Genomic DNA, 14,214 nt, shown 5'->3' on the forward strand with positions numbered 1-14,214 from the left:
CTGTGACCTCCGTGACAGACATGGAGCCCTACCCATTTTTAATCCTGTGAGCCATGTTAGTCCCTTCTCCAGCCTTCTCAGTTTTGCTTCATTCAAAAACTAATCCACTAACCCACACTATCATCACTGAAAGAGAAGTATGAATAATCAAATTTGAAATTGGGAGGCTAATTTTAAGGGCTGTGTATCAGAATGAAGGACCACATCAAGGCAGCTGAACAAATCTGGACATTCTGATGTAGCAAGCTTGGCATCCTGAAGGCATTTATAAAGTACTGAAAAATTGGATGGCTGTGAAAAATTAAATCTGAAAGTGTCAAAAACTAAATGCTAAGAAATATAGGAACATTAGGGAAACTGGATCCAGGTGCTGGAAACAAATAGTTTGTCTAGGTCCATTATTCCATAATTCTTGGATTTAAACCAGGAGGGAGATCCTCGTTTTGTCAGAATTCTTTAAAAAGGACAAAACATTTCTTTCTCACACTCAGAGCACTGCCATGCTAAAGGCTGCTACAACTGATTTCGAAACTCAAGATACTTTAGAAAACTAATAATAGTAAGCAGAAGAAAACTTTTGAGAACATGAGCTACTCCCCTCCCACAGCTGTGACTGAAGCCTGTCTACCCTGGGAAAATAAAAACCCTAAAATGTTTCTCTCAGCTGACTAAGCCCATCCTTAAGCCCCTCACAATTCTGTTTGAAAACAGCAACATTCCATATGTATTTTATTTGAATATGGAAAACAATAGAACCCCTAGTACAAGCGAATCTGGACGACTGTAGGGAGCAAGACTTCTCGTTTCTACATCTTAGACATGCCCTATGTCTTGATTCGCCCTCTCTAGTCAATTCAACATCATTTTCAGAGTTGCCATGCCTGCAGCTGTGGCATTGCTGAAAGTGCTGGGATCTTGGAGGCAGCCTCACAGGCCTGGAAACACCTCTAAAGCTTGAGTCTCAAGTTACAATCTGAGACTGAGCAGGTGCATCTTAGACCTACTAAACGCTATGCAGTCAGGAAGGAAGATACTCTGATGGTCATCAACTAACTAGGCTGTCTCAAAAGAAGACCGTGATGCCACCAGACCATGTGCCAACTAATGCCAAAGCCATTAAGCCTCACTGAACACTGATAAATGCATAACGGTAAATCAGTCAGTCTTACCTGTGTAGAATTGTTAAGATAGGTACTGGATTTATACCTATGTGTCTAGTGTTTAGACTTTATGAAATGCCTGTAAATTGCTGCATGCATAATCTCACTTAAAACCATGCTATAAAGGTAGTACGGAAGTGTTTGTTCTATAACAATAAAATGTTTGTTTTGAAACTATGTAGCTCACCAAATGATAAAAAAGACTTCACCTAATGCAAAATGCTGGATTCCTACAGAAGGTGTTTTCTCTTGCCCATAAGGAAAGACTATTGAATCCAAATGGGCCATTGTGGAAAAAAGACTTTGTTGATTGCTTCTCCCACAGCCCTGAAGAGATTACGTGCCCAACCTCTCATTTTATCATTGGGATCAGGACCGGCTCCAGGGTTTTTGCCACCCCAAGCAGCAATAAATAAATAAACAAATAAAAGCTGCGATCATGGTCTGCAGCTCTACAGCCGACGCTTCAGTCTTCGGTGCCTGGTCTTTCGCTCCGGGAGGGAGTGAGGGACCCGCTGCCGAATTGCCACCGAAGACCCGGATGTGCCGCCCCTCACCGTTGGCCGCCCCAAGCAGCTGCTTGCTGGTGCCTGGAGCTGGCCCTGAATGGGATGCTGGGGGAAGGGCATAAAAATGCCTGTTAAGGAGAACTTATTATTCTTTTGCTGCTTGAACTCTGAGGGGTGAGGCTTTCTAAGCAAGTTTTGCCTGGGTTAGCCCTAAAGGATATACAGAGTCTGCTTACTACAGAAGTTTCTATTACCTTTTGAAAGCTGACTGTAACTCATTTGTGTGTGTATGTTTGCCTGCTTTACTTTTGTAAAGAACTCTCATTTCTTTTTCCTAGTTCCTAAACCTTTGGCTGGTTTGTTACAGGATTGGCTACAAGCACTGTCTTTGGTTTGAAATCTGAGTACAACTGGCCGGAGGTTAGTGACTGGTCCTTTGGGACGGGGACTAACCTGAATATTGTTGTGATTTTTGGTGTAAAGCAATCACGTATTATAAAGTCCAGCTTGCCCGGGTGGCAACTGGACTCTCCGTGACTCCATGGTAAAACTGGTATAGTGCTTTAGGACCAGGGCCGGCTCTAAAGTTTTCGCTGCTCCAAGCAGCGTGCCGACTTGCCGCCGCGGGCGGCGGGGGTAGTCCATGTGCCCTCCCTTAAGGAGGCAGGTGCGTTTCCGTGGTGGCGGCAATTCGGCGGCAGCTTCTATGTTTAGCTGAAGCCGCCCCGGACAACTAAACATAGAAGTTGCTGCTGCCAAATTGCCGCCACCGTGGAAATGCGCGTGCTGCCCTAAGAGCGCACGGACTATCCCCGCCATCCGCAGCGGCAATTTGGCGCGCTGCTTGGGGGCAAAACAACACGGACTGCCACCCCTCGCAGATTGCCACCCCAAGCACCAGCTTGGAATGCTGGTGTCTGGAGCCAGCCCTGTTTAGGAAATCATACTTATTAGTAGATTGGTGAAATCTAATTATAGAACATACAACCAGGTTGGAGATTTTCCCCTGCTTCTTGACAGTCTGCCCTGAGGTTGGCACTCAGGGTCGTGAGCCACTCCAGACAGTGAGACAAAGACAATACCCCTTGGTAAACAAACATATGTTAAATGTGCTTGCTGAACTTACTTATACTTTATCCCTGGAAAATACGCTAGTATATTGATTCTGCAGCATAGTAGTGTTGACCTGGTGTGATTTTAAATGATGTGTATGTGCGTATAGAACTAATAGCGGGATCAAGAGTATTTGCCTCCAAACCCCTTTTTAAATAGCTGGTAGTAGGTGCAATCTGGTAAATTCCAAAGTTTAAAAAAATACTACTAGGAAGTATTTTTAAGTGTTGAAGGGACAACTAAATCTCTGGCAGCGATGTTCAAACTGTATCTGCAGAAGGTGTGAACTCTATCAGAGGCCAGGAAATCATTTAACTTCCCTTCAATTTGGTAGCAGGATTTCTCAGGGGGATGAACTCCCTCCAACATCACCCCTGATTCTACAATGACAGTCACTGGCCATACAAATAATAGAACAGAAAATCACAGCGGATAGTGCTAATAGTCACGCACCTGCTCCATGGAGATATTTTTATAAATGACCGTCTGATTCCATTCGGGATTCAAGCTTTTCTGCACGTATTTAGTCCTCCGCTTGTACTCAGCACTGAATTTGAACAAAGGAAGGGAACATTACATTAGTCCTCTTTTGTTTCCTTCCATTCTTGTGCAGAATATAGTTCATGGAAATAGAAAAAACCATTACAACTCAGGGCTATAAGAATACAACGAGAGTCTACCTTCTTTAACTGCATTGCCCAAGTTGCTGTAACAAGCTTCATGATGCTGTCTTTAAAAATCTGACCTTCTGAGCCTTCTGAAAGCTCAGCCTGCCTACAAGAAAACAGTTCAATTTCCAGCATCAGGAAACTCAAGTTTTTTTTTTAACTGTAGTTATAAATACCTCCTGCCTCTTTAGACCAGGGCTTTAATTACAAATGTAAATGATAATGTGTTTCTTTCCCAAAGAACATCTTCCTGTTCGCACATTTAGGTAGGCTTAATCCATTTTATTTTTATTTTGTATTCTTTAATCATAGGAGTCTCATCTTATAGGAACATTAAATGAAAGCCATGGTACACTGATATACTGTGAATGATATAAACACTAATTTCATATTGATCCTGTTCTCTGGCTTCGCCTCTAACTGTAGTGAGGCCAAGCATAAAAGTGCTTCAAGCTTGTTTTTATCAATAGGCAAGTATAAGAGGTTTGGCTGAATTACCTGCATTAAAAAGGAGCTCAAATATACTCAAATATACTCTGCATTTCCTGGATGCGGAACAAGTAATGCACTCACCTTTGATACATTATGGATTCCTTGGGCACTACATGCCCTGATGCTAGATCTACTTGCATACCAAATTTAATTTAATATAAAATGTTAATGGAAAAGTAGTCATAGGGTTACCTAAGAGAATACCAAGAACTACTAAGATTCTGAGAACCCAAACAGATTTGAAGTGCAGAACCTTTTTGCTAAAATGAAAGGTAACTGCTCTTTTATCTACATGTAAACATGGCCCTAATGTAAACGAACAATCAAAGACCTGAAGATTGGTTTATTTTGATTATTCTTCTTTGTTTGTAAGACCACTCTGAAAGTGTAAAAGTAATATTTCCCAGCTTGATTTGTCCCTGTGCTTTTGGCAAATACAATTTCCCACCTCTGCTATGGTTCTAATGGAGAAAAAACAGTACAGATTGCCTCATTTTGAGTACTTGCATTATTACAGCTTTGGACACAGCAGTCACAGTCTGATAGTCTTACTCATATCAAACCATAATTTATACTATACAAGTGGCCCCACTGAAATCAATTGTGCAAAAAGTTCTTTCTAAAAATTTCCACAGAAAATACTTACCATTGTCTGACAGGCTCTACTCTATTTTCTCATATCTGGTTTTCTATATACATATTTTTCAGAAAGGCCCAAAGGCCCACATTCTCCTCTCTCAGACACCGTATTATATCACAGTCATTGGGGAACATACAGCATACTTAGGTCTGCTCCATAATAACGAGGCATTTGTGATCACAGTGACAGGGATATGAAATCCCTCACCTGCCTCTTTTCCTCATACATTCAGTTCTGAGCAACACTTCATAAAGTCAGTGACTTGCAGCGATTCTGCATCCCACACCTAGCCCATTCCACACAGCCCCATTCATTTTCTTTCAAAGCATGATGTACTGCTGTCCTCCAATTTACTACAAAATGTGTAGGGCATTGTGGTTTGTAAAGCAGAGTATCTTCCCAATTCCACTTAAGAGGAAAGCAGAATGTGTCCATAATGTGACTGGGCCTGACAACCTCAGAGTGTAATGATATCTGTTAAAAAAGGAGCTCTTTCTCTTTTTATTTTTTTCATGTATCAGTAAGAAAGATATGGATGGGATTTCAGGGGGAACGAGTGTACATTAAAAAGAAATTCACTCTACAGTCTTATTACTCTGCATTCTTTACAAAGAAGGCAAAAACAACCACCACCACTACCACCACCAAACCGTAAGCCTCCCCAGGAAGCAGAAAGGCTATGATGACTAATCCTATTTCATGGTCCACTTAAATATTTATGCCTGTTATGAAAACCAGACAAACTCAGTGGCATGTTCCCCCCCATTCCCTTGCTCCCAAGCCCCTCCCTTGGCCTTTCTGAAGCTGTCTCTGCACATCTGGAGATGGGGTAAGTTGAGAAGGGGAAGGACTGGGGTAAGCGTCTCTCTGTCCTCCCACTACTCCTCAGTTGAGTATCTTTTGCTGATCAGCTAACTCCGACTTGTAAAAACTAATTTGCCCAGACTCCCCTTTCACTAGCCTCTGTTTGCCAGAAGCTGGGAATGAGCGACAGGGGATGGATCACTTGATGATTACGTGTTCTGTTCATTCCCTCTGGGGCACCTGGCACTGGCCATTGTCGAAAGACAGGATACTGCACTAGTTGGGCCTTTGGTCTGACCCAGTAGGGCCATTCTTATGTTCTTATGGAATCCATTTCCCTCCTATCTGGTGGGCGGGGGAGGGTGAAGAGGGAACATAGGAGCTTGAAGACAGTTCAGAGGCACTGGATGACTCTAGGACTCAGGGGATCTACTGGTTTCAGGGGAAGGATTTCTTGGTTTTCAAAAGTGGGTAGGGGATTAGACTCACTGACCCTTGCTTGTCTCCTTGATACCACTGTAAATCAGGAGTAACTCCCATGAAGTCCATGCAGTTACTCCAGTGTCAGTCTTAGGTGTGGGCAACGTGGGTGTCTGCCCAGGGCGCCGTGGTCAGTGAGCGGAGTAGATGGGCACCATCTGAGTGTTGCAATCTGGTGGGCCTGGACTGCAGAGCGGGGTGGGGAGGGTGGGCAAGCCTGGGGCTGGAGCCACTGGCAAGCCAGGCAGGGGGGCAGGTGATGCCACCTGGAGCTGCCAGCCTGGTGGGGAGCACAGGCAACAGGGCTTGCCCCTACAGAGCCAGTGGGCCAGCCCCTGGTCTCCCCTTCCCGCGGGCTCAGTGATCAGGACAAATATGGCCAGGGAAGGCTCCAGCCTCAGAAATTCCCTCTCTGTGCAGCCCGGCCTGGACGGCTAGAGTGCGGAGGCTGTTGGCCAGACACCCATGGCAGTTGCTCTGTCTTCAGAGCTGGGCACCTGGCCATCAGCTGCTGCTCTCCGGCCATCTAGGCCAGGCTGCACAGAGAGGGAATTTCTGAGCTGCCCAACCAGTGCTTAATTTGTTTCAAGGCTTACTGGGGTGAGCCCCAGTACTTCTCTCATTATAAATTAAGCACTGGGGGCAGGCAGTGGGGCCTGGGTGGAATGAGAGTGGGGAGCCTGGAGACCCCATGGGGGGCAGGAATATTATCGGGGAGCCGGTGGGGGCCAGGGGGCCTGGGCGGCTGCCTGTGTCAGGGGCGCCAAAGTATAAATTAATCCAGGGCATCGTTTTCCCTAAGGCTGACCCTGAGTTACTCCAATTTTATATCTGTGAGAGCAGAATTTGGTCTGAAGTGCTACTGCAAAAAGGGACTGAGTCTGTTGCACAGAAATAAATTTAAAAAAAATTGACTAAATCTAGAAAAGCTCACACAAAGCAAAATGCCACTTGAAGGACTGTACAATTTTAAAAAGAAAGACCTGGCAAATACATTGGATCTGTCCCACTAGATTACCACTTTTCCCTTTGCCTGTAATTAACAGATGGTGATGCTTTGATACAACACCTTCATTAAAACTAGCCTACTCCCAGTGGAATTCATACTTCAAACTCATAGGACATACCATATGTGGAAAGAACACAAACACAGGCTCTTCCTTTTCTTTATCATTTCTCTGGATTTCCCCTTTTATACCCTGCTGCTGTATGCAGTAACACAATACATTACTTATAGAATAAAGAAAGTATTATACAACTCTTACATGTAAAAATTAACATTTGAATACATGAATTATATAATTATATTAATTATGAAATAACAGTGATCTTAGGCAGAGCAGAATTTGTTCATTAAAAAGCCATCTATGAGCCTGCTTAAATTTTCCTCTTTAAGTAAATGTGAGGCTAGAGGGCTGAATTGTATCTGGTGTTACTCTGGGTTGAAGCTGGTCAGAAATTTTTAGTCAAAACAAGTTTTTTGGGGTTTTTTTTTTTTTTTGACAAATATGCCATTTTCCTCTGAATTGACAGGTCACTTCCAAATAACGTCAGCATCTCTGATTGTTTCTCAGCAGTAACCTCTGCTGAAAATTATGCGACAAGTTCACAGTTAATCACAGGCATCAAAGAGTAAGGACCAATTTACACAATACTTGATTGAACAAAATTCCCATTCACTTCATTGGAAGTTTTCAATAATTAAGGACTACAGAGTTTGATCCTAAAACGTTACTGCATCAGGAACCACAACAATTTTTTCCCTCAATTTCTTTCCCTCCTGGAAATCAGATTCATTAGACAGTGAACAGCAACACCAGTCTTGGTGCCGGATTTACAGGTCATTAGAACTCAAGGAAAATCTACAGGTACATGCATAAGGTAATCACAGCTTGATGCACGCATGCTTCAAAGAATAAAATCGAAAGATAAGTCACTCTACCTTGCATTCTGGACAACCATGACTTGTCTGCATGGACCCAATGAGGAGACAGTGTAATAAAAAGAGATGGGAAAGTAGAGGAAGCAGCATGAGAGTAAATGGGAATAGACAGAAATGAAAGAAAGAACATGTGAATAATAAATGAGCAGTTCCTAGTTTCAGAATCGCAGGAAACAGACATTAACAATACAAATTTTGATGCAGATTGAACTAGATCAAAGGAAAGACACATATCAGCAATCAGTTAATGCATTTGTATTCAGATAAAAGTAATACATTTACTGAGCATCTCTCCTCTTTAATTGTCAGTGGTATGTACAAAGAATCCCCAAAGCAATATGTCCCATTGTGAATGATAACATTAATCATATTTTGAACTAGAAATGGGCCCAAACCACAAGAGAAATTTAAATGCCCCAGAACTTTGTCACCATTTGGATCTGGATTTATAGCTTGGACCTATGTCTAACTTAAAGTCTTATTTCTACAAAATCAGGGCCATAACTCCCTTCTCCCCACCCCCCCGACACACACACACAACTTCTCATATGATAATAGGCACAAGTAATTAAAACTCAGTTTTACATGAAATGGAACTGCAGATGTCACAATATGTAAGGGTTTACTATGTATCCATCATAAATTGTCTTTTTTAGCCATTTTGAACCTACTGATTTCAATGGGAGTTTCATGACCAATTTCTCTGGGAGCAAGTCTGAGCCAGGGCCGGCTCTACCATTTTTGCCGCCCCAAGCAAAAAAAGAAAAAAAAGTCGCCTGGACTGTGCCACCCCAAGAATGGATGGAATGCTGCCTCTTAGCATGTGCCACCCCAGGCACGTGCTTCCTCCGCTGATGCCTGGAGCCAGCCCTTGACTGAGCCCTTTATAGTCTGAATCAGCCATGATTTCAATGGAACAATTCATGTGCTTTTACCTATACATGTGGTTAAGTACTTTGCTGAATTGGAACCATCGTTCAGAAATTCCATCCTAAACTGAACATTTGGGTAATAAGTGTAAAATTTTCAAAACAGCCTCATTAGCTACACTTACCAAAATTGCAGGCAAATCCATCTGTCGGTGCAAAACAAATGCTGAATTGTGCACACAAATATATCTGCACATATTTACATAGTCTGCTTACATGAGGCCATTATGGAGTTTAGTGCATATGTGTCCATAAATTATATGGTTGCAATTCGAAAACTTATATATATATATATATATATAGTATTGTATGTGGATTATTGTATGTGGAATTAACATGGCAAATCTTGGTTTAAATTCACAAAAACTAGAAAAAAAATGTGAGCCATAGATGAAATTCCACCCTAGTCTCACCTTGCAGTTTCCTTCATTACAGTCTCCCAAACACATAAAAACCAGAAAAAACAGGCAGAGCTACTGAGTTAAAGACAGATTCCTAAGGAGAACTCTGAACTCCATGGATCTGGCAGGTTTCACCAGATCACAATGTTATTTTAACGTAATTTGTGCATGTGTGTGACTTTTATTCTGTAAAAATTCAAAACAAAGATTAAATCTACAGGCCTGCTTCGGATCCCACTGAAATCAATGACAAAACTCACATGGATTTCACAGGAAATAGAATTGGGCCCTTTATTTGCAGTGTCTTGTTAAAACATAAAGAGATGTTCAGTGCTGCTTGATTCTAAACAGATTTTCTGAAGCTTTAATCTAAGTTCTGTTATTCAGGACTGGCATCAAAGACAAATGAAAAGCAACAGAGTTCAAGCTGAAATTTCCCCTCCACTTACCCTCTCCCTGGAAGTAGATAGACTTTAACGAAAGGGTCAGAATAGCCATTGTTGTCTCGCGGAGCAAGGTTTCTTGCTTGAAGAATGTGGATGATAAGATTGCCAAGGTGCTTGTCATAGTTGATTTGAAGCTAGAGAGGGCATTAAAATACTTGCGGATTATTTTTTTCCTTTGATTATTAAAGAATTCAATTTTCCCCTGAACTCCTTGTCATAACATATTTCCCATATTTGGACCTTAGCGTCCAAAATATGGGTGTTAGCATGAAAACCTCCAAGCTTATTTACCAGCTTGGACCTGGTAAAGCTGCCACCACCCAAAAAATTAGAGTGTTTTGGGGCACTCTGGTCCCCCCAAAAACCTTCCCTGGGGACCCCAAGACCCAAATTTCTTGAGTCTCACAACAAAGGGGAATAAACCATTTCCCCCCCCTTCTCCCTTCCAGGTGTTCCCTCCCTGGGTTCCTGGAGAGATACACAGAAGCAAGCTCCGTGAATCTAAACAGAGGGACGCCACCCTCCCTGTTTCCAGTCCTTGAAACACAAGCACCGAGATAGTTAATCTCTCTTCCACCACCCCCTTCACCCAGAGGGAATGCAAAGTCAGGCTCGTAAATCTAACACACAGAGATTTTTCCCCCTGACTTCTTCCTCCCATCAATTCCCTGGTGAGTTGCAGACTCAATTCCCGGAAGCCCCCACTAAAGAAAACTCGAACAGGTCTTAAAAAGAAAGCTTTATATAAAAAGAAAGAAAAGGACATAAAAATGGTCTCTCTGTATTAAGGTGACAAATACAGGGTCATTTGCTTAAAAGAAAAAAATGAATAAACAGCCTTATCCAAAAAGAATACAATTTAACACATTCTATTTAATGCAGCAACACCTATTCACATCTACCTGACAAGTGCCTCATTTTAGCAGGTGATTTAACCTTTCAGTGAACTGGGAGCACAGAAACAGATTCTGCTTCCTGCTAAAATGATTGTTTGCACCTCCACAAAAAAAGAGAATGAGCTGGCCAACAGCCTTAGCTCTTACACTAGAGATCTCAGTTACAGAGTCTAAAACCAGCATGGTGGTGTGGGCTCCATCAGTTAGTCTTATGCACTCACAACCAGAAACCATCTCAGTCTATCCCATTGACAGTACAGGATTGTTCCCAATCAGTAAGGGGAGTAGCCAATATTCACTCACACAGGTTCAAAGTGGACCCTCCCCATAATTTGAAATGGGCTTTTCCTCACACACCCTAAATGTTCATCCCAACTTGTGTCATCTTCTCTTGACTCTACAAGACTCTCTTGGCTCCATTCTTCATTCCCCCATGTCTCTGGTGGTGCTGTCACTTTCTTCACTCTGCACTTATGGTAGAGCTGGCCCGTATCCACAAACTATCAGTGTCCCTGCTCCTTATACCATATCTGCTAACAGTTAACAAAAGAGGCGCCAGAGCCAGCTATTCCCCTAGACTGTCTTGCTTTAAATCACAGACACTTGTCTCTCTGAGCCACTGTAGGAAGTGGACTAAGGGGACAGATGTAGACACAGAAGGAAAGGTGCTACCACCTGCTTTCCCCAGCTCCCTAGCAGAAGCAGAAAGGGCTTCCAGCCATGAGGTTGGGAGCTTACCCACTCTGTGGGGGCCTGCCTGCACTTTGAAGTCAGTGGGACTCGCATTTGAGTAAGGTGACCCTGAAATAAGAGCTCACATGGAACTGGGAGGCAATCCCAAGAGCAGCATTTTTTATGCCCCCCAAACTTTCATTTCCGAGAGTTTAGTGAACTTTTTATTTTTAAACCACCAATGAGGTCAGTTCAAATCAGATATTTTCAGCTACTCAGCACTGTATGGAAAAAATTGAACTGCATCTTGGAAAATCCACAACTTTCCTTGCATATATATTCAGTGTCAGATTTTCTGAAGTGAATCACAGCAAAAATCCAAGGATTACAGATTGGAATCACATTCAATATAATTTGTAGCCCTTTTGAGAGCAATAGGAATTCCCATGCCACTGTTGAATTGATCTTGTATTGCACACATTGATAATAACGTCAGAGGTCCAAATCTGGCACTGATTAAACCCCATGTCATCCTATTGGCTTTAGTGACATTTCAAGGGGTCCAAATTACCTCAGAATCAGCCCAAATCACACAGCACAGGTTCCCTTCTGAAAACTTATTCTAAACCTAAACACATTCAGCTGCAATAAATTCTGTATGTATTTACCTGAATTTCTCCAGTGATTGGATGGGATGTGGACTTTGTGGCTTCAGTGGGCTGCCATATGAAAAAATATATAGAGACACATAGATTAAACATAATAGTCTTTCACTAATAACATTTTTACAAAGCTCTGTTCACACTGCTCCATCTACATTTACCATAGAAGTCACTTTTCTTCTGACTCCAGCTATTAATTTATTATTTATTATTATTATTGGCAACAAGTGATCTCACCTGAGATCTTTATGCTAGGTATCATACAAACACTGATCAAGAAACAGTCTCAGCCCCAAACTGTTTACAGTCTAAACAGATAAGACAGACAACGTTCAGAAGGGAAAGAATGTAGCATCATTCTCATTTTACAGAGAGGGAACTGGAGCACAGAGATTAAGGGTAAATCTACACTACAGCAGCAGAGCTATGGAGCTGCAGCTGTGCCTCTGTACTGTAGATGCTTCTGACATCAAAAGAAAAGGCAGAGGTAGTTAATCCGCCTCTCCAAAGGTGGTAGCTAGGTCTATGGAAAATTTCTTCCATCGACCTAGATGTGTCTACAGTAGGGGATAGGTTGACCTAACTATGTCACACAGGGTGTGAAATTTTTCACAGCTCTGAGTGAGGTAGCTGTGTCAATTTAATTTATAAGTGTAGACCAGGCTTAATTGACTTTGCAGAGATGAGACAGCTGTATTTCTGTAGAAATGCATGGATTAAACTACTTTAGGTCAAGGCCAATTATTTTCTTATAATTTCATGGATGATCACAGAGGAGAGGATGAAAATGAGTGAATTTTCAAGTGGATGTTACAATTCCAAATCAGTTTCTGTTGATTGTTCATTCATTGATTCTTAAGTATCATCATCCTTGCCCATCAACTTGTTCATGTCACTCCCCTCTTTGAATCCTTCCACTGGCTCCGCATCTACTATCGCATAAAATTTAAGTTTCTGGTCCCTTTCTTCAAATCTCCGTATATCCCTGCCTCTTCCTATTTATTCTCCTTTTTTGAGGTCCATGAATTGCTGACAAGAACAAAAGTGTCCTTAGATAATTATGTTTCTTCAGTTTAAGAACAATTTCACCATTTGTTTGATATCCTGTTTCATTATATGATGGTGTCCTTGAGCCAGCCTGGAGCTGAGTCCATTCTTCCAACAGCTGGTCCTGCAACAAGGATCTATCAGGTTCTACAGCAAAGTTTTCAATACTTTTATATTCTCTCCATACCTGATTCTTTGGTTGATGCAGCTTACAGTGAAAGTTCCAAACAAAGACAAACTCACTATTCTTACAGCCAGTAAATAAATGCTCAGAAGATTGACCTCCTTCTAACTTGTAGATGTGAATTTCAACCTGCCAGGCATTCTAGGTCAATACAACACCTCTTGCTGTGCTAAGGTCGTGCTGTAAAATACGTTTCATGGCTACTGCAGTCCTCAAAGGATCAAAGAGAATTTGTCAATGCATTTAAAAGCAACAGTTCAAGATGAGACCAAGAGCAGGGGTTGGAGTTCTGGGTTGTGCATATGTTGAACCATGCCTAAGGGTAATCCAGAGTCCTTTCCTCCCTGGGTGCACTAAATGGGAGCAGTTCCCTAGTCTCCTTGTGTGTAGGAATTAGCGCTGGTTGGAAAAATTCAGATGCAATACTGTTTTGCTGGAATTTGCAATTTGTCGAAATCAAAAGGTTCTGCAGAAACAGTTCAATTTCAGTGGAAACTCCACTGGAAACCAGACAGAATTCTGACTAAACCCTGCCTTGTTTCCTGCCAGCTCTCATGAGTCACACCCAGATCCTCAGCAGCACATCCAGCAGGGAGGCAAGATCCTGGAAGCCCCAGCTCCCAAGCTCATGGCTCCTTGGTAGCCTGAGCTCCTAAGATCCCTGGTACCCAGTCAGCCCACCAGACACACTGCCTTGGAGCCAGGGCTTTGCTCCCTTTTGCAGAAAATCTTGAATCAGAATGAAACCAAATTTTGAAATATCAAAATCCTCCAAAAAAACCAGAACTACATTTCCCCACCCTGCTCTAGTAAGGACTACAATTGCTGCTGGACCTCGCTCAGGGTGACTCACATAGGGAGGGGGTGAAGGAAAAACCTCTTTGTGGTCTTCCCCCACCTCTGCACAAAGGATAGGCACAAACTGGCCCAATGTATTCTACCAATAAATACCATAAAATTCTGCAGAAACTGGAGATGAACCTAACCCTATATTCAAATGTTGTACTTAAGGGCAATCTCTAATATGAACATAGGAATTCTTTTTTGACGCTGGCTTGTACACAGTGTTTGGAGGAATACCCCACCCTCTTCTGCCACATTGATGTCACATGAATAAGTGCCATGGGGAAAGACATCTTCCTTCTCCCAAATGATTGTGCGTTAGGAGA

The 14,214-nt window shown here is 42.3% G+C and overlaps 1 protein-coding gene across 6 annotated transcripts in view; it reads right to left on the bottom strand.

Annotated features, from left to right (window-relative positions):
• PCLO (piccolo presynaptic cytomatrix protein) overlaps positions 1-14,214 on the bottom strand; it is a 540,429-nt gene that overhangs the window by 92,248 nt on the left and 433,967 nt on the right. For 5 of the 6 annotated variants that reach the window (XM_030561095.1, XM_030561007.1, XM_030560857.1 and 2 more), the window contains 4 exons: positions 11,821-11,871; positions 9,588-9,718; positions 7,809-7,835; positions 3,236-3,329 (listed from right to left, as the gene is read on the bottom strand). In XM_030561095.1, the coding sequence (XP_030416955.1) occupies positions 3,236-3,329; positions 7,809-7,835; positions 9,588-9,718; positions 11,821-11,871 (303 nt within the window). The remainder of the gene's footprint in view (positions 1-3,235; positions 3,330-7,808; positions 7,836-9,587; positions 9,719-11,820; positions 11,872-14,214) is intronic. The other variant, XM_030560944.1, reaches the window with a different exon arrangement.

The sequence above is a fragment of the Gopherus evgoodei genome, chromosome 1, assembly GCF_007399415.2.
Source record: "Gopherus evgoodei ecotype Sinaloan lineage chromosome 1, rGopEvg1_v1.p, whole genome shotgun sequence".
NCBI classification, from domain to species: Eukaryota; Metazoa; Chordata; order Testudines; family Testudinidae; genus Gopherus; species Gopherus evgoodei.